Raw genomic sequence first — 27,964 nt, 5'->3', positions numbered from 1 at the left:
AAAACCAATATTATTTTCAACATTTAATGCACAACCACTAACAAAGATATCTATAATGTCAATAGTACTTCATTTATATTTATACAAACATTTAGGCGACACACTAACTTCACTAGTTCCTTCTTGCGAATATCAATTATATAACAGTGTAAAATAGTTACGTCTAGTTGCTGGTAAACGTTTAGGAGATATAGTTACTTTATATTTATTTTAACATAGTCAGATGAACAATTATGCCAAATAATATTAGGATATTATTTGGTGACACCTATTTTGTGACAATATATTTTGTACTTTCACTATAATTTAAATAAATACACCAAGTAAGTGAATACAATGTTTAAAATAATATATATAAATTTATAACATTTAAAAAATACTAGTTTCTAGGAATGTTGTATTACTTCAGAGAATACTATAACAAAATATAAATATGTACGTAACATTACATTGTAGAAAAATTTGGCTCAAATGAAACTGCCCTTGAAAAGTTTTGGCACTGGACGAGAAGTGTTATGCGGTAATAAATCATATATACATTGACCTTTCGACTGTTTATATATAATGAAGAATATTTATATCATATAGAAAGAAGCAAATACAGCAATAAAAAAAAATATTCAAAAGATAAAGCAATTATTTCATTTTCCAAATATTATACTGAATGGAGATTGCTTATTTGCTTCTATATGATTAATTACATAGCTTCTATTAAAAAATTAAGGTGGTGTGCGTTAGTAAAATGTAAATTAGGAAAATTTGTACTTGTCTATAAATCGACAAAATTCTAAGTGTTCTACACTTTTTGTTTATCTGTATAACTGAAATTCTTGAATTATTTATATCAAAAAGTATTTTTAAATATTAAAGATTTTTTAATGATATTTTAAGTGTAAAATACTAGGTAACTTATTATCTTATAAAACAAATTGTACAAATTAATGTTTAAATGCGCGTAGCACCTATCGAAATAGTTGGAAGATTTTAACTAAGTTAGATTCATTGGAAAAATGTTATTGATTGAATAATAAATAAATAAAAGTTTGCATTAATATTAGAAAAAAATATATAAGTAAATCTGTAATAAAATTGTACAAAAATATACTTATTCAATTATAAAAAAAATGCAAAAAATACCTACTACAGTATGTCAAATTAAAATATATTGTGCAAGGGGTGTTTAATATATCAAAAAAATATTCTTTTCCTTTAACAAAATAACATTGGTCCTACTTAGACTCTAATAAAATACATAGAATAGAAACCAGGGATGTTATGGAGCTTCATAACCACAACCAAAACTATATAAACTATAACCGATATAAAAATTTTGGATATTTAGTCTTACTGAGACTTGTTATAAAGGATTTTTATTTTACCTGACCGGGCCGACACACTACCTCTTAGTACGAACAAGCGATAAGTATGGAAACTTTGTTATTATGAGAAAATATAAACAACGAAACAGCTGACAAGCGTTAGAATTCGAAAAGCCGTTGACTGTATATATTCTTTAAAAAAACCACTGATTCACTTAAGTTACTGGCTCAGACCTAGAAACACCGGCGCAAGAAACTAGGCGAGACTTTTTAAAATCATTATTATTATTTAATAGAAAAAATAATAATCTTCACATATTGTTATCCGGATCCGAAATATTACATCCGTAACATCCCCGATAGTAACATCTACTTATAGTAACATTCTCTTGGAGAAATTTTGACTCTCAGCCAAATAAAAAAAAACACTGTACAAAATCAATATATCCCTTGGTAACTCGTTTCTCCTTTATCACAAAAGATTGTCATAATATTTTGGAAATAATTATGTTATTTGTATAAATTATATAAAAATTAAGAATTTCGTGTAAAAATAGTGCAATACAGATCTTTTTGGGTAATGTAATTAAAAATGCAACTCTATCATTAGACATTCTAGAACTACACTAAAGTGTCTATATAAAAGCATAGATTCGTTAAAAGCAATAAAACTGAATCCCCAAAATTAAATAGTTATTTTTCTACAACAACTAACCCTCCCATACAAGCAAAAATATCATAAAAATTTGAGACAAACATTTATAAAGACACCTACAAAATATTATTGAACACATGGTGCCAAGGCCTGCTCACAATTAGTAAGAACTACACATACATTAAAACTTACATAATATTAGTTTTTTTGACAATTCCAAAATTCATTCTCAGTTGTTCTAAAAATACAAAAGTGAGTATAGTGTGCGGAGCAAGTCTCACAAAGGCAGGAACATATCCTTTGAAAAATGCCAAAGGTCCCTCTTTACCAGTGTTTTGTATTAATTTCAATATACTTGTCACCTCACCCGGCTTTGCGTTCATTGCTCTGGTCTTTAGGACGTCCACTGGTTGAGTCATTGTAGTTGCTACACCCCCCTAAAAAAATAATAAATGTTGAGTTTAGTATTTTTTTAACTTAATGCTGTATCCAGTACAGTATAGCATGGAAGACAGAGCGAACCTAGTGTAAAGACACTACATTTCCCAACCACAGTTCAATTTTCAAGACATTTAATGTTACGTGACGGAACCCAATGTCGCGCTTTGTCTTATTACCAGACTGAAAAAATAATCCATTTCCCGAGCAGGAATCGAATCCACAATCGTCGTATTTACAGTCATACGCTGTAATACCACGCCATGACAGCCTCAAATACATGATAATTTAAAAAAATAGATGTACAAACTTACGGCAAGCAAACTTGAGGTCACATGTGTTATAACATTATCACAAAAATATGGTGAGGCAAGTAAAATGGATTTGATTTGGTCATAGAATGATAGTTGGCCTATAGTCATTAGAGCCGCTCGAGTACATGTCATGGAAGCCCCGGCCCATAGACGCAGAACACCCTCCGTTGCCGCTACACGGTACAAGCCGTGAATAGCATTTTTATAACTAAAACATAGTCAGTGTGAATAGTGATTTTATAACTATAACATTTTTATAAGCTTCATATATTATTCTTATTGGTAGGTTAGGACGAGAGTATCTAATCTTAAGACACTGCTTTTCGCTTATTGTCTTACCAGAGCAAGGAAATGAAAATAATTAATTTCCCTGAGTGGGGAATTATTGTTTGCCGTCAAATATTATCTCTATGTGCCATATTGATGAAATACATTTGGAAATTTATAACACCATTTTTAATAGTAATAAATTTTTATACAATAGGGGGCTGCTCGAAAAATGCCATGGAAGTCTCAGAACATCTTCTGGTGCCTCTATAACTCATGAATAACATTTTTATAACTAAACCAAATTTTTTTTGTTTTTAAACTGTATGCTGCTACATAGCAGAGTAGGAAGAGACAACCTAGTACATGATTCTGATACTGAATGTTGAGTGGCAGAATTTAATGCCGCATTTTGCCCTTTCAGAGCTGGGAAATGTAAATATTTTTTCCGTGTTGGAATGGAACATGTTCCTGGAGTATGCAGAGTGTTTACTATCACACTGCATCACAATTGTCAAAATCAACTTATTATATTTTATACAATAGAGACCATATGATAGCATTATTTTTTGTAATTGTAAATAAAGACTTTCTAAATATAATATGCATCAAACTGACAAATTTGAAATGGAAAATATTAGCTACGCTAAGTGAACCTGCAGTAATCCAACTGACATTTGGTGATGGCCATATTAGATTATCAAATATGTCAGAATATATAATACTGTCTGGAACTGACAGACTGACTTTTTTAATGTGAGTACATAGTAATACAATAAACATGTCATAAATTGTAATTAAACACAAACAAGTTACAACCTGTCCAATCATACATTATATTAGTGAAGATGTATTAACATTTTTATTTACAATTAACAGAAATACACTTGTCAGATTGTCAGACCCGAATTACTGCAGGTTCACTCTTTCAAATTTCACAATTAATATCATACTTTCTTCGTTGCTCAGGAGGAAGTTTCACATCATTCTGCATTCTAACATTCACCAAGTCAGCTGGATTACCAACAAAGCCACCAGCAAAACCTCCTAAGCCAGCTAAAAATGCTGAGATATAAAATGGGATTGCCGAGCCCTAAAAACAAAATATTTTGAAACAAAGTAAAAAAAAACTAATTATGAACTTGTTACCACTACTAACTTAATATTAAGTAAATTATTGTGGACCTTTGAAAAATTTAATTTAATTTCTTAACACTACTGTAGGTAGATGTTCAAAATTTCTACTATCCGTAGAATAGATACTAAAAGCATCCTTTAGGTGAGTAAGAAGGCCATTTATGAAATAAAAATCATTAGCATCTTTTAATAAGACTAAAAAAAGTTATTATAGTTTCTTATATATTTCATAATTATTTACTCACATCTTTAGGACTAAGTTGTTGCTTTGCTGCCTCATAAATACCAAACCTTACAGTAGAATATGTCAGTTGCCGTAGCAAAGATGCTGATATACCATTGTACAGGCCCATAACCCCTTTGAATTTAAATATTACTAAATATTATACAGTTCATGTGACAAAATTGGACAAAGATTAAATGTGTTAAAGTAGTAAGTACACATAAGACACTTAATTAAGTAAATTGAAATAGAATGAACAATACTGTATCATATATACTTATTTATAATATTACCTTGATTTTTCAAAACTATTCCAGTTAATTGAAACATGGAAATATTTTTTCCTTTTTGTGTTTGCATTTGAACCTTCAATAAATCAAGAGGATGAGTAATACAAGCAGCTCCAGCTGAAGCTAGGCCACCAAAATACCATTTTGAAACTCGGACTTCCTTTGCTTTACCCATGCTGAAAAGTTTTAAGTGATGACTTCCTCAATTATAACTATGGTATATGCATATCCCGAAACTTTATCAATACTAACGTGACTCGCGACTTATGTAACATGTCCGCAAAATGCGGGAATTTATATTATGTTACACATTTTTAGCAAAGAAAGCCGCCAAAAATTATATGCATAAAATATAATACATCGCCAATGTTCTTCACATTACAACTATTTGGCTCTGCCTGCTGACGTCTGGCAACTAGCTGTCAAATCGTAAATTCATTGCTATTTGAGTGTTGACATTCTAGGGATGTTTTCGATTAAGATAAGGTTTCATTTCAGATCATTAAATGTCGACCTGCGATTCGAACAGATCGAATCAATTAAATTTGTATAAGCACATAACTATTACATTATAATAATCGAAACTAATTAGGTAAACTTAGGCTAAAACGAATTAGGTAAACTTAGGCTAATCCTGGTTTTTCATATATGTCTGGGTTTGTATTTTGTATACCACAATATTTAAGACAAGTTCACCATAATTATCTCGCACGTTTATTTTTAACACCATTTACTACAATATAAAAAAATAAATTTTAAATCATATAATTATTTCTTAGTATATAAGAGTTAACGTGCTCACAAACATGTAGATGAAAGTTAAATGTTTGTGAAAGCATGGAGCTTGTGAACATTATCCGAGTCATCACAAGTGTATAAGCGGCCTATAACAAGCGGGTGAATGTAATCTGTGTGGCATCACTCATTCATGTCACTATGTGACAGTTACACCGTGACAGTAATGTTTTAGTGACATAGGGATGTCATTTATCAATATTAAGTCAAGGTCTTCAATTTTTACAAGTATGGAAATTAAAACTTTTTGTAGATGAAACATGAACTAAAAACACTGAATACATATTACGATAATCTATTAAATATCTTTTATATAAAACATAAAGAGAAAACGCAGGTACTTACTTATTTTTATTACGTTTATACAATCCAAAATATATATACTTAGTCGTAAATTAAACCGCACTCTTGACACTATCAAAATGATATTGAATTATTTTATTAATTATTTGAAAGTATGATTACGTAACATAGATACCTAAAGTCTACTTATAACGAAATTAGCAACGCTAGCGTGCCGCCGGCTGGCACCGACTAACTACCAACTGTTACACTTAGCAAAGCATTCTACACAGAATGCTTATCGTTATTTTCTTATTATTAATATATTTACATATATTGTGACAACGAACATAAAGATTAGAAATTATTTAGTTTTGTTTTTTTTTACAGAATGTCTTCAGATATTATAGCAAACTTTGGTTTTGATAAAAATGGTGATGATACTAAAATAGTAGTTATAAAAGAAGTAAATGGATGTGATAGCTCTTTTATTTCCAGTTGTGCTCTTGGTCATTGCATTAAAAATAAAAGTCCTCTGCTGATGATATCACTACATAACAGTTTATTACATTATCATAATGTAGGACTTAAAATGAATTATAATTTGCAGAAGTGTATAGAATCTGGCTTAATAGACTTCTATGAAGCAGGTGAAGAATTGATTGATAGTATATTAGAAGACCAAAACATGCTATCCCAGAATTTGTGGCTAAGAATAAAAGCTAAAATTGATAAACTAAATGAACAACATGGTGGTGTTAACATTATTTTTGAAGGATTAACTCATTTGTTTGATATGCAATTCACCTTAAAAGAAGTTAATATAATATGCAAAAATATTATTGATTTAATGAGCGGCAAAAAAAATGCATTTTTGCTTTTCCACTGTAATGTTGCTAGTGATGATGATGTTACAAATGTGTTGGCAAACATTCTTACTTATAAAGCTCAGATTTTGACAGAAGTGGAAAATTTGCCTTCAGGATTAAGTGCAGATGTTTCTGGCCGTTTAACATTTAAACATATAGGTCTTAAGTATCAAAAAGAATATTTACACTCATTACATCATAAGCAATCACAATATCTCTTTAGATTATTTGATAGGGGAGTTAAATTATTGGCTCCCGGCACGGCTTAACATTTGTAGAAATATATATATTTTATAAACTGTTTTTCTTTATTATAATAATAAAAAAATATGGCAAATATGTAATCTGTTTTTATTTTTAAATGAATATCTATATATTTTTTATACATTCTGTGTGCTTTTTATATCATGAGTATTGGGAATGAATGAGTAATATAGTTATTAGTATTTAGTTTTTAGTTTATTATTCAAATTATTGGGAGTATTTTAGGGACTAAAGGAATAAAAATATTTTTCATATTTATTGTATTTACAATTTCGTGTGACGTGTCAGATAGCGATAAAAGATATTAAAAACTTAGCAAAACAAATGTGAAAACCGTATCAAAATAAGTAATTTATAGATTGCAGGTCTGATCTGATTGTAGGTGAAAGTATGATTTATAAAAAAAATATGAATATAAAAAAGTGTGTAAGATTCTGTGATATTAGGGAATTTTCCTTTATTGGTACTGTATGTTCTCACTTAGCCAATTTCATAATTCTAGATCCAGGGGAATTACCCTGGCCTTAGCTACGCGGCGATACATACAAAATGGCACATATGAAAATGTTACATAAACGTAATTTAAACAAGGAAGATATAAAAGCAGAAGAAGAAAGAAGTAGAAGTATAGACGATATATAAAAAAGATATATAAGATTTCCGCTTTTTTCTTTTGGGATACGGAACTCTAAAACAATTATCGCTTGGAACCTTCTTGGAACTTATCTTTTGCTTTGTTATATTTCTTAAATTTCCCACGTGTACGTAAGATTTTATTATCTTTTATACTTTTGTAAATATGTTACATTATACAGATTGCATAACTGATCTAAATTTTGTACTCAAGTCGTCATCGTCAAAGGTTGTGGATAAAAGTATTTAGTTGACTACTCGCAGTGAAACACCGTTTGGCTATATGTGCGTGCAATCCTACGGATTATACCTAATTACCTACTTAGTGATTATATTTAAATTATTTTCATATTACCCAATTTAGCAAGAGGCGGAACGTAAAAGAAATAGTAAATAGGCGGAAGATAAATAGTAATAAATATATTTCAAAAAAGGAATCTCCTTATCATTAACAAATAAGTTCATAGAGGCCAGTCGCGGCTGTAAACGCAATAGATTGTGGGTTCGATTCCCACTCGAGAAAATGAAATATACATTATAGGTATTATTAAAACACGAACGTAATTCAGTGTTTAAGTAAATAATTCGGTAAAATAAGCGGGTGAAGCCGCGAGCGAGTCGCTAGTATTTAATATTTTCATTTCTTTGCTCTAGTGTCGACGCATTACGCGACGTTAAATTTCGCAATACTTTCAGAATTCGACAGAAAATAGGAAGCGGAGTGTCTTAACAATAGGCTCCCTTTGTCTACCCTGCTACATTCGGTATACAGCCTGAAATTGAAAAAAAAATCATATTAAATTGAAGGCAAGGCTGAATTTATAGCTAATTTTACGTATTTATGTACATTGAATGATGTGAAGTAATTCTTGGTCTGTCACAAATAAATTAGAAAGTTTATTTAATTTAGCACTATTTAATTTAAAAATGATTAATTTTGCTTTTGTCTGTTCTATTCTGTTTATTTCAGCTAAATTAGTTCTTCGTAGGAGCTTAACGGCATATGAAAGTTTCATTTGTGGTGATTAGCTGTAACCCTGGCGACCGTCCTCAACGAAGGCTGTATTTTGATCAGCGATCAGTCCATGTGGGTACTGTAATGGGAATACCACGTGCTGTCCGAAATATTAATTTGTGTATATAAAATAATTCACATTTAATCTACATTTATAAACTTTTTGTGGTTTTTATAATAATTGGAAATATTATTTGGTGACTTGTTTCAACTATCTAAAAGAAAGATTTTAAAAGCGAAAATAGTGTGTTAGAAGTAAATTCAAACTCGCGACTTAACATGACTCAAAGCAGTATATCTACAGATAAATTTCACAGCAGCGGCCGTTCTGTTAGCGAAGAGAAACTTATGGTAACAAACCTAATGTTATTTTAGTTTATTTTCTGATATCTTAATTTAATATGTCGTAAACAAATGAATAAAAAGTCCCCACAGCATGAGCTGAAATAAAAGCTTATTATTTAGAGTGGGTTAGACTCTAGAGTTATGTTAATTTATTTTATGGCTTACACGTCTGTTTTATTGAATAAGCAGAGGCTAGTCGTTATAATAAAGAAAGGTAATATTAGTAGAAGCACAATGCTTCACGTTTTTACTAAGGCCCGTATTTATAAGCCACTCTCAAGACCGAGATCGTTTTTTAAATGCCTTTTTTTCACGAAAATACCAATCTATAAATGAAAACACATCTCAGGATCGATCTCAGACTTGAGAGTGATTTATAAATACGGCGCCCTTTTACATCTACAATATACGCAGCGGCACAGTGTTTAACTGTAAACGCCACAGTTGTCGATACGTTTTACACGCAGGGGAATGTGTTATTTTCGTTTCTTCGCTCTGGTAGCCAGAGAAAGCGTAACGTTTGGTTTCTGTAACTTCGCGGAGAGTAGTGATGCTAAAATAAAATGATATATAAATCAAATCAGCTTCACGCTGTATACCGCACACAGAAAGGTAGGCAGAGGGAACCTAGTGTTAAGACACTCCGGTCTCCACTTTCTGCCGATTTCTGGAGGCACTGCGTATTGAGTGGCACTTCCTCGAGTGGGGATCGAACCCCCAACCGTCGCGTTACAGTCACACCCTTGTGCCGCTGCGCCACGACGGCCTCTATTGATCTGATATATCATATTGTATGTAAATAGATTTTTAAACTTATTTTTAAGATCACTTCCTTATTTACCTTGTCCTAATGTGGATAAAAGATGCCTACCTCTCGAGAGGGGAATACCCTGAAAACGCAAAAGACAATGAAGAAAAACAATAACACCATTATTTATATGAAAGAAGTATTGTTTGGGTTAATTATAAATTTTCATACATAGGTTGATGACAGTAAAGGAAACAAAAGAAGTATGCCGTGACCGTAGCGATCGGCGGCGCTCCGTTGTTCCGGCGCGATAGACGTAAAGAATGGACGGAAAAATTGCGAATATAGAATGAAGGCAAACGATATCAATGTGCCTTTTAAGCGATATTTATTAATAAAAAATACTACAAAAAATAATATAGGTAACGGTTATATTAATATAACTGTTAAAGTAGCAATAATAATAATAATATAAGTCGGTTGGACCATTTAATTATTAATTTATTAATCTGTATTACATTAGTTTTCTAATAATAATATATCTATATTTTAAAAACAATATTTATATCTATATTGAAATGTAAAGTTTTAGCTAATTCAATAAAGCAGTAAAACAAACACTAAGTGTTGTTCTGTTACCTTAACAGCACTCATTAAATGCCGTCAATAACATTTTTTCTTATGCATCTTCCATGTAAACATTTATCCGTCACCATTTTATTGTAAGTGTAGATATAGAAGATATAGATAAGCGAAGCCCAGCCGTCCTACAGGAAAAATTTCTCTTTTTCGAAACGTTTCCAATAAAAATGTTTCCCACTTTGTTATATGTATATAAGTAGATAGTTGACGCTGCTGCTAGTTCAACCTTAAGTTAATTAAATAAAACCATGCTTATATAGACTACATAATAAATTATAGCCTTATGAGTTTGGCAATATGCCAGATACGTTGTAAGGACAATATACAAATGAGGTCCTATTTATTATTTTCCTACCCAGTATACAATTTACTCACAAAATATTACCATTTACATTAACATTTTTTAACATTTAACATTTTAACATTTTTTTTTTCTTAACATTTTTTTGTATTTAAATAAATAAGTTATAGAAGAAGTATATATACATAATCGTTTAATTTTTTCTTAGTGAAAAAACTTTACTATGCTTAAAAAAAACACGTTTGGCTTACTCTATACTGTCTGTACCTAAGTTATGTTACTAACTTATTAAAAAAATAAAGTAATTAAACGGATTTCTCACGGTGCGCGATATAAACCATGAAAAGCGGGACTACTTATTCCTGTCTTGTCGCTCGGGACATCTAATTTTGGGCTAAAAAGAGTGGGATTTCTCGCCAAAATCAGGATGTTTGGCAACGTTGGTAATTAATATTTTAATTAAAGTCGTAAAAATAAAAAAGAGAAGACAGAAGAACGAAAGGGTAGCTTATGTTGAGTAGATATAGTGAGGAATATTTGAACTAAGTAATTTTGTTATACATAGTTGTATATAATGTTAATAAATATATAGTATATAACTGTATATATTTTACATATTATATTGGCAGGTCGCAGTAAGAGTACGACCGCTACGTGCTGATGAAGGTCCCCGTATCGTCCACGTGGTTAGCGATAAGGTGACCGCTTCCTACTATAATCAGACAAATACGCTATTGCCTTATAATTTGTAAAATATTGATTTAAATGTTAAACTTCAATAGTTTCACTGACATCATACTAACTTTGAACAGCTTTAAGTAGTTTTTTTTCAGGGCTATTGTTTAATTAGTAATATTTTTCGGGTGGGCACTAAACTATTTTGGGGTGGACACGGATTACCCAGAAAATTATATACCCATGCACTAGTACATATTAATAAATATATATATCAAGGATACATTTTATTAAGAATATAAATATAATTTATAACAACTTCCTTACAATATTTAATACTAAAAAATATTATAATAATATCTTACCTTGATAACATCAGATGCTAGTACTCGAGGAGGAGGCGGACGTTCGCCGTGACGTACTTCGCCAGCGTCGAATCAACGATAAGCATTACGTTTACGACCGCGTCTTCTCAGAGGATAGCACTCAAGTATGTATTATATGACTTAAGTAAATATTTAGTTGAATATATTTGAATTACATCATACTTTAGTTTTTATCACAATAGATAATATTGTTATTTATAAAGATAAAATATTCAAATCAGCTTCACGCTGTATCCCGCACACAGCAGGGTAGGCAGAGGGAATTTATTGTGAGGATACTCCGTTCCCCACTTTTCGCCGAATTTTTCGAGGCATTGCGTGTTGAGTGGCAGAACTGAACGCCGGGCTTTGCCTTGATACCAGAGCGAAGAAATCTAAATATACATTTAAATAATTATTTCATTCCATCGAGTGACGATCGAACTTTGTGCCCCTGCGCCACGATTGCCCTCAATTAAGAATTTAATATGTTATATAGGAAGACGTATACAACGCTATATGTGCCCCCCTGGTCAGCGACACTTTACACGGCATCGCGGGGGCAGTGTTTGCCTATGGGGCTACCGGAGCGGGGAAAACGCACACGATGACAGGCCTCATGTCCAGGGCTCTAAGTCACCTGTTCTCATCTATCGCCGAAAGCGACGAACCTGATTCTTACGAGGTGATCTCTTAATTATACTAATTTATATTTTTTCCAGCTTCACCCGTATGTAGCAGGTTATGTAGAGAGAACCTAGTGTAAGACAGTCCATTCCCCATTTTCCGCCGAATTTTTAAGGCAGGCCTTGTTACCAGAAGGAGGAAATGAAAAATGTTAATAAACAATGATTCATGTCTCACATTCGATATATTTGTATGTGTTGTTTTTTTTGCTTTAAATAAGGTTGTTTTTTTCACATTTCATAAGACGAGGCCGTTCTACTTGGTGCTATTGTTGTTTAATTACGATGAAAGCCTCGACACTGCCTATTTGGCGTGATTAACTTACAATTGAAGGAAACTGTAGTATAAAACTACATTGTCATACCATTCTTGTTAAATTAAATCCGAAAATCATATTTTATATAATTACCTATATCACATTTTCGATATCGATTCAGAATTTCAACCCATGATCACCCCCCCCCCCCCCCCCCCCTACTGAAATCCCAGGACGGATGATTCTGAGACGTATGCAAAAGTATTTGCTTGCTTCTTTAAGCAAGTGTCAATGAATTTCGCTCGTAAGTTTCTATATCTTTGTCAAATAAAAAACGTTGAAACATTCCTTGGCAATTTTCAATTATTTTGTAGTTAAAAATATATACACATTTACATATATTTTCAATCCAACACCATTATTACCGTTATTGTTAAAAGATAATTTTACAAAGTTGATCACAGTTGTTTCTAGTTTATAAAAAAATATGCAGTATTTTTTTATTATAACAAACGAGATTATACAATTTTTTATACTTTTCATAAAACATTTTTGGAATATTAATTTTCTCATATTAATTTTCATTTTCCTTCTCCGTTAACACAAATCGCCGCGATGTACTGTTGGATTTCCGCCAATCAACTTACATTATCGGGAATTCGGAAATTCATTTTGCGAATTTCAAGTTTTTCCCGGATATAAACCATGCTATGCGGGAAAAGAAAAACATGAAATTGAAAAAATATTATTAAATTACATTAAAATACTGTATCGAAATACATTTGTATTTCGTTTTCGTATCCAAGATATCAAACATAAACTATCGCAATTTTAAAACATGTACATATTATTTGTTATCTTTGTAAAAACTATATCTCAAAATATTTTTATATTTAATCTTAAAAATACTGAGTTGCTTTTTTTATAAGAAATGTCAAATAATTTTATGTCGTGTTATTACATAATTCTGCATATCTCAAGGTATTCTAAGAATGGATACTAAATACTTCAGCATGTAGACAATATTATTTTATGTTAGTACATAGGTAAATAGGATGCCATAATTGTTAAAGTCAATGTTTTCTATATATATATTTCAGGATTCCGTAAGATAAAAATGAAACGAAACGAAAGACAGCAACCCTTATAGAATCACTCGTGTGTCTGTCTCTCTGTTCGCAGATTTGGTCTGAAATTACTAGATCATTTTTTGTACTTATAAGCTTTTTCGTTTCCCAAAGACGAAGGCCGAATGGTGAAGTGTACTTTTAGATGCGAAATTAAATTTTATTATATGTATCGTAGTAAATTTTTGAGATATAAAAAATATTATACATAGAAATATTATTAAAATTATTAGTAGATATTTCCAAATTTTGTAAGCTAACTCTTCATCACGTATTCGATGCGGTAATATTTAAGGAAAGCTGTTGTGTTGCGAATTACGATACACAATTTAAATAGTAATTTAAATAGCCCAAACACGTGAACGTGATATATCAATATAATTTGCGTAGTCACGCCTACATTTTATTGTTATAAAAATATGAAACGGCTCAACAACAGAGTGATAGCTAGTAGATTACTGATTATTGAATGTAGATTAGATTTGGGGCCAATCGTGGCGCACAAAGTGTGACTGTAGACGACAGGTTGTGGGTTCAACTCCCATTCGAAGAAATTAGATATTTCATATTTCCGTTTCCATCACTCTGGCGCCGAAGCATCAGGATTCAGTGAAAATGGTAACTCTATCTACCTGCTGTTTGCGGGATACAGCGTGACGCATTAAAAAAAAAACCGAACAAGCGCGAGTAGGGTTCGCTTACGATATCGAAATAAACTTGAAGTTATCACTTCAAGAGGTCCGTTTTTTTCCCTTTTGAGGATAGGGAACCCTAAAAACAAAGTAATTTACATATCGTTATATGAAATTGTGTACAAAGTAAATTTATATTAACGAAAATCAGGTCGCTACTAGGTACCTATTTGTGTTTACTAAGTAGTATGTATGGAGTGTTTACCTATAATTAAATACAGCATACCTATATAAACAGTAAGTCTGTACTTACACGACATTCGTCTAATATGGAATTCGCCTTGACCGCTTAAAAGTAGGTTTCTATAATGCACATATAGCTATATTACACCTAGCGACCCGCTCGCGGCTTCGCCTGCTTAAACTACAAAATTATTTGTTTAGTAATCTGATTTAATTTCACGGTATCATAAAAATATTATATAAAGACAATATCCATTCATTGAAAAGTAAAGTTTAAAATAATTCAATAAAACAGTTGTTTTGTAGCAATTTTGTCAAACAAAATAATATTTATATTGATATAACTTTTTTACTTTTGAATCGATTTAAATAAAACGAGTACTAAAGTTTGCTAAAATATAGTAGTCAAAACTGAATTTAAATCGGCTAAGTCATTTCGGAGATTAGCGTACACTAACGCACAGACAAACAGACAAGATTTTTAAAAATCAATGTTTTGTTTTATTTCATTATGTTAACAAATATAATATAATAGTCAAATAAACAAAATAAAATAAACAAAATGTCATACATCTTGCATATACGGACATCGATCAGCTACAATTTTAGTATATTTATAGATACATACAAACACTTGCGGCACACACAATGCCTAATTAAGTTTAAGTGTTGTTAGTTAAAAAGTAAGAATGCTACTAGCGATTAGTCAAAACGCCCTAATCAATAATTTGTGTTAATAGAAACATTGAACTTGAAATAACGCTTTACGTAGCAATCGAGGGTTGTGGTTTCGGTGGGGGTGGTGGTGACCCATACCCATGTTGTGACAAGGTCAGTGTCTATATAGAAGTATGTGTGTACTTTTAATGTGATCGCCGACGCATGGAAAAACACTAATCTGTACTCCCTACTTATAAATATTAGTTGATTTTGATTTATTTTACTATCTTATTAAAAAACAAAAGACATTTAAAAAAATAGTTTTTAATTAACTCACACACAAAGTGTGTCTGTAAACTCGAGTGGTTGTGGGTCCCCACTTGAGGAGATAAAATATTTATTTAAATTTACATTTTCATATCTTCGCTCTGGTGTCGAGGCAAAGTACGGCGTTAAGCTCCGCCACTCAACACGCAAAGCCTCCAGAATTCGGAAGTGGACTTGTGGACTTACTAAAATGAACTTAGTATCATCATTGGCCAGTTAAGACCTATGGGGCTTATTATTTAGGTAGTAGTTAGTATATTTATACAAAATTTACTTGCGTGTACTAAATAAGCGTAGTGTTTAACTAAGAAAATAAAGTTACTTAAATTATTATAATCGTGTTTTAGCATAAGTTTACTTATATTATTATTAAAGCCAGTCATGGCGCATGGGCAGTGGGCACAGGCGTGAAGAGTGTGACCGTACACACTAGAGGTTATAGATTCGATTCCAACTCGAAGAATGAAATATATATTATTTTTATTTTCTTGTAATGTGCAATCACACCAGAATTCGGCGGAGAGTGCGGAATGGAATGTCATAACACTTGTTTCTCCCTCCCTATCAAGCTACATAGCTGAAAAAGAAATACTAAAATAATTATTACCTAATAAATAAGCATAAACAAAATAATAAAAAAAAATATATTATTTTAATTTAAAAATAAGTAAGTATTTTAATTTAGCTAAAATGTTTTGGTTAAAGCTAAATCTTATGACGTCATAAAGGCTATTTAGAGTCGGAGGCTTCGTTAAATATTCATGGCCATTTTCCTCACACAAGCTTCATTAATGTTCGACACGAGCTTTATTGTACTTGACACCTTTCAAGAACCAAATATAAATTTAAATAATATAAAAAAACACCTTGCTTCGTGAACTCGTGATTATTGATAGAATTAATATCTAAACCATATAATATTATTCCAATCATAATGTCTACAAATACATAATACTTAAATACAATACTTTTCTTTTGTTTTGCTTAACGCTTCATACTGTTTTCTCTTTTTATTTTAGCTTCACACTGTATCCCACACAAAGCAAAGTTAGCATAGGGAACCTGGATTTCCCAGCGTTAAAAAAAAAGGGAACCTGGGAACCTAGTATTGAGACACTCCGTTCACTTTCAATCGAGTTCTGGAGGCACTGTGGGTCGCCTTTCCCTCGATTTATAGCTCGAAATTAAAAAACAATTTTTTGTAATTAATAAATTCTTTTGTCAATATTAAACTGTATACAGAATGTAGGTGCCTCATATATCATCAGGTTAGATCAATCAACTATTCAAGGCTTCTAAGCCTGTCATAGGTGTTTGTGTACGTAATAAAAGACAGTCTATTCATATAATATACCTAGCCTTTGTGTAAGTATATAGGAACACTTTAATATATTTATTTATTTAAATATAAATAAATCTTTTATAAAATAACATTTCAAGTGGAAACATACTTTTAGCTACATGTCGATGTTATATGATTAACAATTTTTTTATTTCACACTGTATTCCGCACAAAGCAGAGGGAACCTGGGAATCTAGTGCTGAGACATTCTGTTCCCATTATGACAATTCCGTTCCATTTTCCGCCGGATTCTGGAGACAATAAAAAAAAAATAAAAATAAAAAAGGCCGACGTTAACACTGTATGCAAAAATTTTCCAATTTAAGCTATCGTTATAGCTCACCAGAAACGAGTGGTCTTGATTAGATAACGCAACAATTAATTGATAAGGGACATTATTTATTTATTCTTACTTTTAATTTTCCAGTTTTAACTAATAAGATTAATATTATAATTTATATAAAAAAGACCATCGCGGCGCAGTGTTACAAGAATGTAACTAAAACACCGCGTTGAATTCCGCAACGATGCAATGCCATGAAAATTCGGCCGAAAGTAGAAAACGGATGATAATATAGTATATCTGTAGGCATAGGCAATAAAACTATGTTAGAATAACAATAACTATTACATATATAATAACACTAGCGGCCCGCCCGCGGCTTCGCCTGCGTGAACTACGTTATTATTAATTTTGCGTCTCCATGAGTACCTACGTCCTATAAGTGACGTCCATGCAACATTTGAGACTCCTAGCATTTGTAGTAACGAAGTTTCATACAAACTGTCAACCCCAAAAACAACCCCTTAGAAGTTGAATATTGCAAATTCCCGTCTTAGCGAGCACCTACATCCTATAAGTAACTCCTATGCAAAATTTCAGATTCCTAGCACATGTAGTTTCTGAGATTTCGTGATGAGTGAATGACCTTTCGATTTTATATATATAGATAAACTAGCGGCCCGCTCGCGGTTTCACCCGCGTGAACTATGTTATTATTAACTTCTGTCTCCATGGCTACGTCCTAGTGACGTCTATGCAAAATTTGAGACTCCTAGCATTTGTAGTAACGAAGTTTCATACAAACTTTCGACCCCAAAAACAACCCCTTAGAAATCGAATATTGCAAATTCCCGTCTTAGCGAGCACCTACGTCCTATAAGTAACTCCTAAGCAAAATTTGAGATTCCTAGCACTTATAGTTTCTGAGATTTCGTGATGAGTGAGTGACCTTTCGATTTTATATATATAGATAATGTTATTAATATAACAATGAACAATAGTGAAAATGGTCAAGTAAATAAATGGATTAGGGGCGTCGGGGCTTCCATCTGATAAAGCCTGGCAGCTTTGCGCAGCAATTGTAAATTATTGTGCCGCATTATTAAATAACCAACTGCACGATGCATCATTCTTATCGAAACTATTATATACGAGAATGGAGTTTTATTTCTCATTATGGGACAGGCTCGTTAAAGTTTTTATACGATTTATTATGCCATTTTATAGGGTTCCGTATTTCAAAAGAGAAAACGGAATCTTAATAGGTTTATAATTTAATTTAATTTAATATTTGTCTTTTTCGAAATTTTTCCTTTACTGGAAGTTTTCACTTCTTACGATCGATCCATGGGACGAAATACCCTATTGGGTTAGCTGCTTGGTATTCATTTCAGCTTGATAACTCTATGCATTCTTGAGATAAATTGTCTTAATAGACGGACATACAGGCAACAAAATGATCATATAGTGGTTCCGTTTTTCCTTTTGAGGTACGGAACCCTTAAAAACCTTACTTTCTTGTACTTCCCGTGGACTTACGACTAAGTGGACGATTTCGACTCGCACTTGATGGGTCTAATTAAATATCCAAATATTTGCTATTCATTTTTTGCTTAATACTTCCCAACAGTCTGGGCAAAAATGGTATACCATGGGACTGTAGGCCTGTAAATATACAGGTCCACAGTCCCTTACAATTACAACAAGTTATCAAAATTATTACCTACTACGTTTAGTAAAAAATTCGCCGCGTCAACAAAACTTATAGGGTACTTCCCGTAGACCGTCAGTTATAAAATTCGGCACGAAGTGAGAGCTTACAATACAAACAAACAAAAAATATAAAAACTGAAAATTTCTTGATTTTTCATTGCAAAAAAATATTACAAACATGTAATTGTAGTTGATTTCATACAGCATCAGCGTATACGTCCGCAAAGTTAATTTTGTCAACATTTACAAGTTATACTTTCCGTTGGCCTACAATCCCGAAATTGATACGGAACCATCGGTGGGCGAATCCGACGCGAACTTTTTTAACAATCTTTTGAAAATAGCTAAAGATTATTGAAAATTTAATACAATTATGTATCGAGGAAATTGGAAAATAATAGCTACCTTTTAATATTGCAAAAGGCAAGGCCAGGGTGATCATTAGTCAACGGTCGTTAGTCAATACATTTTTACACACACCTCCATTTATTGATTTAGTTTTTTAATGTACGCAGAGCAAACATCAATTTGAGGAAAATACTCCCTTATATATCGAATGAATCGGTGGATGTATTTACTTAGTTTTTAGGTTAATGTCTACAGAATTATAGATATTTGTTATAAAAATTTTGTTTATTTGTGAATAGTACCCTATATCTTTTATTTTTGACAGACGACAAATGTTTTTAGCTTTTGAGATACGGAACCCGAAAAAGAAGTAAAAGGAAAGTAACAATTAGGTATAGGTATGTCTTCAAAAAATAACACATTTTACCCTAGTGTTTGAAAAATAAATATTTAAAATATGTTTCCAGATATGTACCTACCTATGTAATTATATATAATTTTTATAAAGCATACAAGTTGTAAGTTTCGAAAATTTAATAAACATGTAAGTTCAGTGGTTGTTATATCCGATATTTAACGATATAAGTGGTTTCTATTGAATTTTTAATGGCGTCACAAGGCAATGCTTATTATGCCTATGACCTTCTTGTATACTAAAACCTAATAGAATATTGAATTCTTTCAGTATAAATTCCACTAAGTAGAATATAATAGGTACTATATCAAATAAAATTTCCTCCTCCTGTATTCTGCATGTAGCAAGGTAGGCAGAGGGAACCTAAAATTAAGACACTCCGCTCCCCACTTTCCGCCTAATTCTGGAGGCACTGTGTGTGAAATGGCGGACGCCTCAACGCCGTCTTTTGCCACGACAGATCAGGGCGATGAAATGAAAATATGAAAAATCCTTAAGCGGGGATCGAATCCACGACCTTTCGCGTTGTAGTCACACGCTTGTGCCTTGCACCACGACTGGCTTCAAGTCTTCATGGTACATGTAAAGCAATGGAATCTCGACATAGGAGTATATTGGATGACATGCAAAAGATACCAAAAGCGATAAACTGTTATCCTATTTGCATATATCATTTATCTTTGTCCCGACGTATCAAAAGAAACTAATCTATACTTATAATAAAATCGTAACATATCGGTGTTTGTAAAAGGAAGATATTATATTAATATTGTTGGGGGCCTTTACTAAGGTAATAGAAACCAAATCAATTATTTTATAATTTTAATTTATTACCTATTTGTCTGTATGTCTGATTATCTGTTTGTCTGTGCGTTTGGTTACGTTAATCTCAGAAACACCTTCACCGATTCTGTTGTGTAATATTATTTCTTTTTTTACCGTACAACCTCTTTCGTGAGTTCTCCATTCATCGTGACACTGGCGAAGTGATTTTGTGCTCAACTGGCACGCTCGGATTGCCATAATAGAAAGAACAGAACAGAACACCTTGACCGATTTAAATACAGTTTTCATTTTTTTATTTTGGCAAGCTTTCCTAAACGTATTTTAAAATAAAAAAAATAGTAATTTTTTTTTATTTTAAAATACGTTTTTTTAACTTTCAATGTATGGATATTGCCTTTAAAATGATAATGTCATTAGATTACGAAAGTAATTAAGATGAGAAAATAAATATTTGTGTAGTATAAGAGGGCGAAACCACGCGGAGGCCTCTAGTAATAAATAAGTATGTATTTAAGGTGCAAAATATACCTCTATCTAATCATTTAATAGACATTGATTTTGATTGATACTGTTTTTTTTTCTTATTATATTCATAGTGTATTTGTACAGAAATAACATACAGAAATTAAGTATTTTTGTATTTTTTAATTTTTTAATCCACATTTAAAATTGCCAATTGATCCTGTTAATCATGTATCTACTGTATTTGACGGTAGATGCTCCTACATAACAATATATTTCTGTTTATGATAATAAAAAGTAAATTATGCTCTTTAAATAATGTTATTTTATAAGTTTAGGTCAAGATGTCATACATTGAAATTTATAATGAAAATATTCGGGACTTGCTTAACCCCGGCGCCGGTCCTCTTGAACTACGAGATGAGGGAGGAACAGGTCCCCCAGTTGTTGCAGGTCTATGTGAGGTAAGCAAGCAAATAGTAAGTAGATATTTTAAATGAAACATTTTAATCGGACGAATTATAAAAAAAAAACTAAAAAATTTTAATCTAAAATTTTTATAGATAAAAGAAGTTCCAAACTATAAATATGTATTTTACCTTTAAAATATATATATTTAATATGTTATGTTTGGCATACAATAAAGTACCAATTTTACTTTCAACTCGATTTTAACTTTAACTCTATAAAGCATAATTCTTGGTTTAAAATGTAAATAAATTTCTAATTATAGCATTATCCTTTTTATTATTAGCCTAATAAATTTCTAATTTATAGCATTATCGGCTGCCAAGCATGGCCTGATCCAATAAAATAGCGTGGCATATGTAAATACTTACAAATGTTGATATATTACGATTATGTCATGACACGCTAAGGTAATTAGCTATGCCTTCTATAAAAAATGTAACGTGCTTAGTATTCGATGTAATATGACTATTGATATTGTATTCTGGATTTTACCATAGAATTTAAGTAGTAGAATAGTAACTGGTTTTATTTATCTATATTTTTCTTAAATAAGGAGAATACGTTTTTATTGTTAAATATCTATGAAGTCACTTATATCAGGTCGATCTGGAATTAGATAAGTACCTATATTAAAATCTAAGAATGAAAGAAAAGAGAGATATATTATGGTACCATCGAACTGGTCTGGTGGGAGTGGAAGATGGCAGATAGAATCTTGGACTGCTACGATTGAACATATCGAGTTTTTCCTCATTACATTCGCAACTCTGTCTACATTTTTATTGGAATTGAAATCGAATCCTGCCGCGTTTACAATGCTTCTGTCTCGCGAGTACGACTATGAATGGCCTCAAATTTAAAATTGGTTACTAAAAAAGTAGTTAATTTTATCATAAATATTATAATTTTACCAACAACATAGGTACGTGCCCTCGACGCCGCACATGTGGCGGAACTTCTAGCCAAGGGTGATCGTTCTAGAACTGCTGAGTCAACTTACGCCAATCAACACTCCTCAAGAGGTCATGCTTTACTTAGGTATGTATACTAAACCTTTTTATTTTAAGCTCAAAACTTATCAATTCTGTAATAAGTAGTTATATTTTTAAAATAGAATAGCCTAAGAGAATAGGCTAATAAGGAACAAGGTCCTAGCGCAGGAGCGACAAGCGTGTGGCGTGGCTTGTTTTAAATTTATATTTTCATATCTTCGCTCTGATCTCGAGGCAAATCGCGGCGTTGAGTTCCGCCACTCAACACGCAACGGCACCAGAAATTGGCGAAAAGTGAGGAACAGAATGTCCCCTCTGCCTACCCTGTGGGGGTTACAGCGTGAAGCTGATTTTTAATTTTAATTCGTGTTTTTTTTAACAGTGTGTCAGTAAGCAAATCGGTATCAAATGGCATTCAACGAGGACGATTGTTCCTTATAGACCTGGCAGGGTCGGAGCGAGCGAGTCTTCGGGCGCGCCGCCTCGAGGGCGCCCATATAAACCGGTCACTGCTCGCGCTTGGAAATTGCATAATGGCGCTCTCTGGAGGCGCCAGGTAAGATTACAATTTTTTTGCAATTTTTATAACAATTTGTTATTTTTAGCAATATGCACGGTAAAACACGATTTACCGTGCATATAGCGGGGCTTCACGAAGCGAAAAAAGATATATAATTAAAAATAATTTTACAGTATTTATTTTTTTCAAAACATACTGAAATTTGTTCTATTTATTGATATAATAACTTATATGTTGTTACATAAATCAATAATATAGTACTGTAAAACCGTATAGATATGTAAACTACCGGGATTCGAAGCTAACTCGTCTGCTGCGGGAGGTGCTGGGCGGGCGTTGTCGCACGGCCATGGTGGCGCACGTGTCGCCCGCCGCCACCCACAGGGACACCACGCGCTCTACACTGCACTACGCGCAACGCGCTTCCGCTATCACTAATAAGGTAGGCTGTTTATGTGATTTTTTTATTTGGAAATAAAAATAATTATTATAGGCTTAAATGTATATGTAATTTTTTGCTTAACTTGTAGTAAAGTTTATTTCAAGATGATATTTTAATAGTTTTATATTGTCTACTTAATTCAATTATTTAATTTCTCATTTAAATTTCTTTTGTGATCTAATAACATTATCAATTTAAAGACAATATTCATACTATTATTATTGATGCCTATAGTTGAAGCCAATTCAATAAATCTTTTAACAATATTGTCGCCAGTGGCGTAGCTAGGGGGGTGCGAGCGGTGCGGTCGCACCCGGCATCAACAGGAAAAGGGCATCAAAGTCGACGATTAGTGTGTTTTTTCTTTGTTTTTTAGACTTTATACCATTTTAAAGGGCATCAAGTCCTTTAAGCCGCACCGGGCATCAAAAGGAAAGGGGCATCAAAGTCGACGATTACTTTGTTTTTTAGAACTCAACGGCGATGATCACGTTTTTTTTTTTTTAGAAGTCAACAACAGGAAAGGGGCATCAAGTTCCCCGAGCCGCACCGGGCAGCAAATACCCTAGCTACGCCACTGATTGTCGCAGTTCTTTATATTAACATATCTTATTTATTTAAGTACCGATTGAAATAAAACAAACACTAAATGTTAAGGGCTTAATAATATAGCAATTATATCTGGAACGTCTTTTTAAATGAATTATTATTTATTATTTCAGGTGGAACGTGAACTAATAGAAACTCCAATGCATTTATCCCAATACCGTACAGTTATAAACGAACTTAGAGAGGAAATATCGAGACTTAAAACGAAAATGAAAGACGATAGATCAAAGTAAGTTCCAAATAAAAGATATTCCACTCCCTACCGTTACCGTCCAATTCTGGATACTTTTTTGCCTATTGAATTTTGCCTCTACACCAGAGCCTGGGAATCGAACCTATAACCAATTGCGTTTACAATCACACGCTTGTGCCATTGCGCCTCGACTAGCATCACTTAAGGTGGTAAGGAAGGAGTATTGGAATTTAACTCTTATAATTGTGTGGGTAGATATACGTATATAAAAAACTTACCTTAAATTCACAGAAACCGAGAGGAGCAACAGAAGCTTGATGAAGCTATTTCCAAAGAAGATTCAGAAGAGAAGTCCGCCCACTTGAAATCTCTCCGTGAAGCAATAGTATCTACTTTTAAACAGCAGATGAGATTGAGGAGGAGACTGATGGAGTTAGACAGCCATTTGTTGGGACTGGCGTTGGACGCGGAGAGACAGCACGCGGCCATATCGCACTGGGAAGCTCGTTTCAATCGATTATATAAGCCGATTAGCTTCACTGGCTCCAGGCTTAGTACTCAACAAAGTTATAGGTAGGTATATATGATGATTGGTCGTGGTGGTAATGTTAAACGTAATAATTATTATTGTTATCTACTTTTTTTCAGCTGCACGCTGTATCCCGCACATAGCAGGATAGGCAGAGGGACCCTGAAAATGTAGTATTGATACACACTGTTCCCATTAAGTCAGTTGCGTTTCCCACTCTTCGTCGAATTCTGAAGGTTGCGCTTTGCCTCGTTATCAGAGCCAAAAAGTAAGAATAAATATTTCATATCCTCGTCAGTAGGAATCGAATCCACAACCTATCGCGCAAATTTTTTACGCTATAGTATTTGTAAAATAATGCACTATTGATCATCAAACAGAGGTGGTACAGCATCTACGGCGAGTGGAGCCAGTGGTGGGAGTGGGGGTGGCGCAGGAGAGCGCGCGGAGGCGGAGGTGGCGGTGGAGCAAGCGTGGGCGGAGCTGGCGGCTGTGGAGCGCGAGCAGGAGGCGGCCCGCGGCGAGCGCCTGCGAGTGGAGCGTCAGCTGGAACAAGTGCGCCTGCGAGGGGCGCAGCTGGAACAGGTATATACGATGTGTTAGAGGTTCATGTGGACCTTACGCTTGCTGAACATCTTATTGAAAGTTAAAGAAAATCGTTTATTTTAGCTTATATAATGCGAGATACCGTGTAAAGCTAAAATAAACAATTTTCTTAAATAATATATCGGAATATTTCCCTCCCTACCCATCAGGGTACTCTAATCTGAGATAGGTACTCCGTTCTCAACGCACATGCAACGAGAGATGAAAGAATAAGAAAAAAGGTTTACGAAGGAAAAGTGAGCCGTAAGTGAGGTAAGAGAAACATCAGTTGATCTTCGAAACCACAGTATCAAAGATACTGGAGGAAGGTGACGTAAAATGTATGACGGCTCGTCGACCCTATTGTTTCTATTTTTAAACAAACAGCATAGTAAATAAACAGGAGTCATACACAGAAAACAATACAAAGCCCTATTATGACGTATAGATTAGATTTACCTGAGTAATGACTTAATCAAACAGGAGCTCCCAGCCCACATCGAGAGCGGTCCGGAGCGCGAGGTGCTGGCGCTGGTGTGCCGCGTGCACGAGCTGGAAGCAGATAAGCTGGCGCTGCAGGGGGAGCGCGCGGCGCGGTCCCACGAGCTGCGGCGTCGCGACCTCGCGCTCCAGCGCCGCGACGCACAGAGGCGCCTCACTGATGAGATCATTACTAGGCAGAGACGTGCGCTTGAAGGTTACTATAATGCTTTGAGCTGAATATCAATGTCCAAAGACGTCGTTGCACAGGGACCCGTGCGACTGTTACGAGTTTGATTCTCATTCTTTTTTTTCTCGGGAAGGTAGCGGATGGGAAGGATAGGGTTCTCTGTCCTTGAAAAATGTGCTTGTGAGGATGCCGACGGCGGTAAGGGGGTCGAACGGACTGGAATTCTCACTCTGATGAATTCTTTATTTATTTATAGATACATACACTGGTATCCAGACAGAACAGACCTATCATCGAGCTTCTTCGAATGGGAATCGAACCCACAATTTGTCGTGTGTAAACACGACACAACACGAAACACTCGCTTGTATCTGCAAAGATACAAGCGTGTGTTCAGAAAGATCGGATAAAGAAATAAATTTACTTTCAGAATGCGGAATCGGAGTTCAACCAGACTTAGGACAGCTTTATGAGCTATACCAGCAAGAAATCCATGCTTCAACTTATACTGAGGGCACTGAATACTATTCTCCTTATCGCTTACCACCCATCTCTACCAGGTAAGATATTGTAACATTGCTATTTAATATCAACAGGAGCAATTTTAAATTGATAAGTATTTACGTATATTTATATTCATAGTGTCATATTTATATGTGGGTGGATAAATATGTGGAGATGTTTATAAAGTTTTATAGTATCTCTTAAAATTTAAAAGCATATGTAATTTTTGGACAAAACAAGTTTTAGATTTGGATTTTTTTAAAGGTTACTTAAGCGAGAGTTTGATATATTGCTATTTGCCAATTGATTGTTTAGTTTATAAAACTTTTTGTGTTGACGTATTTTAATTATCAATTATTTAATTTAGTATGTCAGAGTTGGCTTGGTCTGAGAGCTCAAGTGGTTCAGGACGAGGCTCCAGCTCGGGGTCGGGTGGTACTTTGGGACTTGACCAACGCCTGCCGCAATTAGCTCCTACGCCCCGTCCACGAACCAGATATAGGTAAACATTGTTTTGATTTTTTTTATTTTTACTTAATGCTCAGTAATAATATATCTTGTACTTAATTTCATATATTTTCATTACAGTCACGCAAGCGCTACTACTCTAAAGCGTTATTCGAGCGATGACAGCTTGGTGATAACAGCTCCGCGTCCACATGACCGTGCGGCACCCTGAACTATAATAGAATAATATACAGGAATCTCATTTATATATTTGCATTTCTTCAATAGAAATTTGCAAGACTTGTAGCCCATTATTTCTGAAAGGGTATTTCAATATATAACCTCTCTCCATATGCTCTGCAGATAAGAGCAATAGGCAGTGATTATGGTTTTTAAGCCAGGATTTTAATAGAAATATTTGTCTTATTAGTAGATCTTATTAGAATAGAGGCTTCTCAAATTTTACTATTGAAATTTATATTATAGAAAATTATATTATAGAAATTTATATTTATATTTGTTTGCTTGTGATTGTATAGCACGTTTTGTAATTAAAGTTCATGTGAATATATTGTAACATTATAAAATAATAATTTTAGGATTCTGTATTTGAAATATATTGGTAGATACTGTATCAAAATTTAAAAATATTATGTAGAAATTTTATTTTTATCTGTAACACTATTGTAAAATAAAATTTCTACACTAATAAAAATACTAAAAACATTTTTTTTTTCAATAAAATGTTTTGCTGTGTATAATTGATCGAAGCCGGCGGCAATGAAATATATTTTGACTTTTTATTAAAATAAACTAATAATTACTAGTTGCAAATATTATTTGATAGATTTAGATTTAGATTTTTTATAGAATATTAATAGGTTTATAAAAATTAAGAATATTGTGTTTTTTGATGTCCTGTCAAGTTTGTGTTTCTCAAATAAAACTTATTTTTAACATTGCTTACTATTTTTATTTCATTTAAACATATTTTAAATAATTTTATCTTAATTAAGAATATAAATTAAAAAGAAATAAAAAATACTTATTTTTCATGTAATTTCAAATAATCTCTTATAGTAATTTTAATACAAATGCAGTACAATGCATATTTTACATTACTTAAACGTAACTTTAAAAGTAA

The 27,964-nt window shown here is 33.0% G+C and overlaps 3 protein-coding genes across 5 annotated transcripts; 2 read left to right on the top strand and 1 right to left on the bottom strand.

The window, feature by feature from the left end:
* Nucleotides 1-10: 10 nt before the first annotated feature.
* Nucleotides 11-11,694, bottom strand: Dic1 (Dicarboxylate carrier 1). Of its 3 annotated transcripts, none has more exons than XM_085197994.1 (6): nucleotides 11,578-11,694; nucleotides 4,647-4,819; nucleotides 4,376-4,488; nucleotides 3,947-4,086; nucleotides 2,727-2,934; nucleotides 11-2,411 (listed from the first exon to the last, which is right to left on the bottom strand). In XM_085197994.1, the coding sequence occupies exons 1-6, from the start codon at nucleotides 11,586-11,588 to the stop codon at nucleotides 2,163-2,165; spliced, it is 894 nt and encodes a 297-aa protein (XP_085054120.1). In that variant the 5' UTR covers nucleotides 11,589-11,694; the 3' UTR covers nucleotides 11-2,162. The 3 variants fall into 3 exon arrangements, with proteins under 3 accessions (XP_085054120.1, XP_085054121.1, XP_085054119.1); XM_085197995.1 differs by lacking the exon at nucleotides 11,578-11,694 and adding an exon at nucleotides 5,784-5,989; XM_085197993.1 differs by lacking the exon at nucleotides 11,578-11,694 and adding an exon at nucleotides 4,896-5,075.
* Nucleotides 5,592-6,933, top strand: Elp6 (Elongator complex protein 6). Its single transcript, XM_085197996.1, has 2 exons — nucleotides 5,592-5,775; nucleotides 6,111-6,933. The coding sequence occupies exon 2, from the start codon at nucleotides 6,112-6,114 to the stop codon at nucleotides 6,856-6,858; it is 747 nt and encodes a 248-aa protein (XP_085054122.1). The 5' UTR covers nucleotides 5,592-5,775; nucleotide 6,111; the 3' UTR covers nucleotides 6,859-6,933.
* Nucleotides 8,589-27,225, top strand: Kif19A (Kinesin family member 19A). Its single transcript, XM_085197985.1, has 15 exons — nucleotides 8,589-8,852; nucleotides 11,167-11,235; nucleotides 11,592-11,702; nucleotides 12,077-12,262; nucleotides 21,197-21,322; nucleotides 22,252-22,367; nucleotides 22,704-22,877; nucleotides 23,118-23,283; nucleotides 24,006-24,121; nucleotides 24,377-24,658; nucleotides 24,995-25,199; nucleotides 25,683-25,896; nucleotides 26,300-26,429; nucleotides 26,741-26,875; nucleotides 26,962-27,225. The coding sequence occupies exons 1-15, from the start codon at nucleotides 8,781-8,783 to the stop codon at nucleotides 27,050-27,052; spliced, it is 2,193 nt and encodes a 730-aa protein (XP_085054111.1). The 5' UTR covers nucleotides 8,589-8,780; the 3' UTR covers nucleotides 27,053-27,225.
* Nucleotides 27,226-27,964: the final 739 nt, after the last annotated feature.

Source organism: Heliconius melpomene, chromosome 15 (assembly GCF_056956725.1).
Source record: "Heliconius melpomene rosina isolate 202511_hmr_F chromosome 15, ASM5695672v1, whole genome shotgun sequence".
NCBI lineage: Eukaryota > Metazoa > Arthropoda > Insecta > Lepidoptera > Nymphalidae > Heliconius > Heliconius melpomene.
This window is presented reverse-complemented; position numbering and strand designations above follow the sequence as displayed.

Coding starts and splice junctions, on each gene's coding strand:
- Dic1 (XM_085197993.1), bottom strand. CDS start 4,918: ATGTTACATAAGTCGCGAGTCAC. Junction 4,820..4,895: donor TTACATAAGTCGCGAGTCAC/GTTAGTATTGAT, acceptor AAAACTTTTCAG/CATGGGTAAAGCAAAGGAAG. Junction 2,935..3,946: donor CCTCCTGAGCAACGAAGAAA/GTATGATATTAA, acceptor ACTATGTTTTAG/TTATAAAAATGCTATTCACG.
- Elp6 (XM_085197996.1), top strand. CDS start 6,112: ATGTCTTCAGATATTATAGCAAACTTTGGTTTTGATAAAAATGGTGAT.
- Kif19A (XM_085197985.1), top strand. CDS start 8,781: ATGACTCAAAGCAGTATATCTACAGATAAATTTCACAGCAGCGGCCGT. Junction 24,659..24,994: donor AGTACTCAACAAAGTTATAG/GTAGGTATATAT, acceptor ATCATCAAACAG/AGGTGGTACAGCATCTACGG. Junction 26,876..26,961: donor CGTCCACGAACCAGATATAG/GTAAACATTGTT, acceptor TTTTCATTACAG/TCACGCAAGCGCTACTACTC.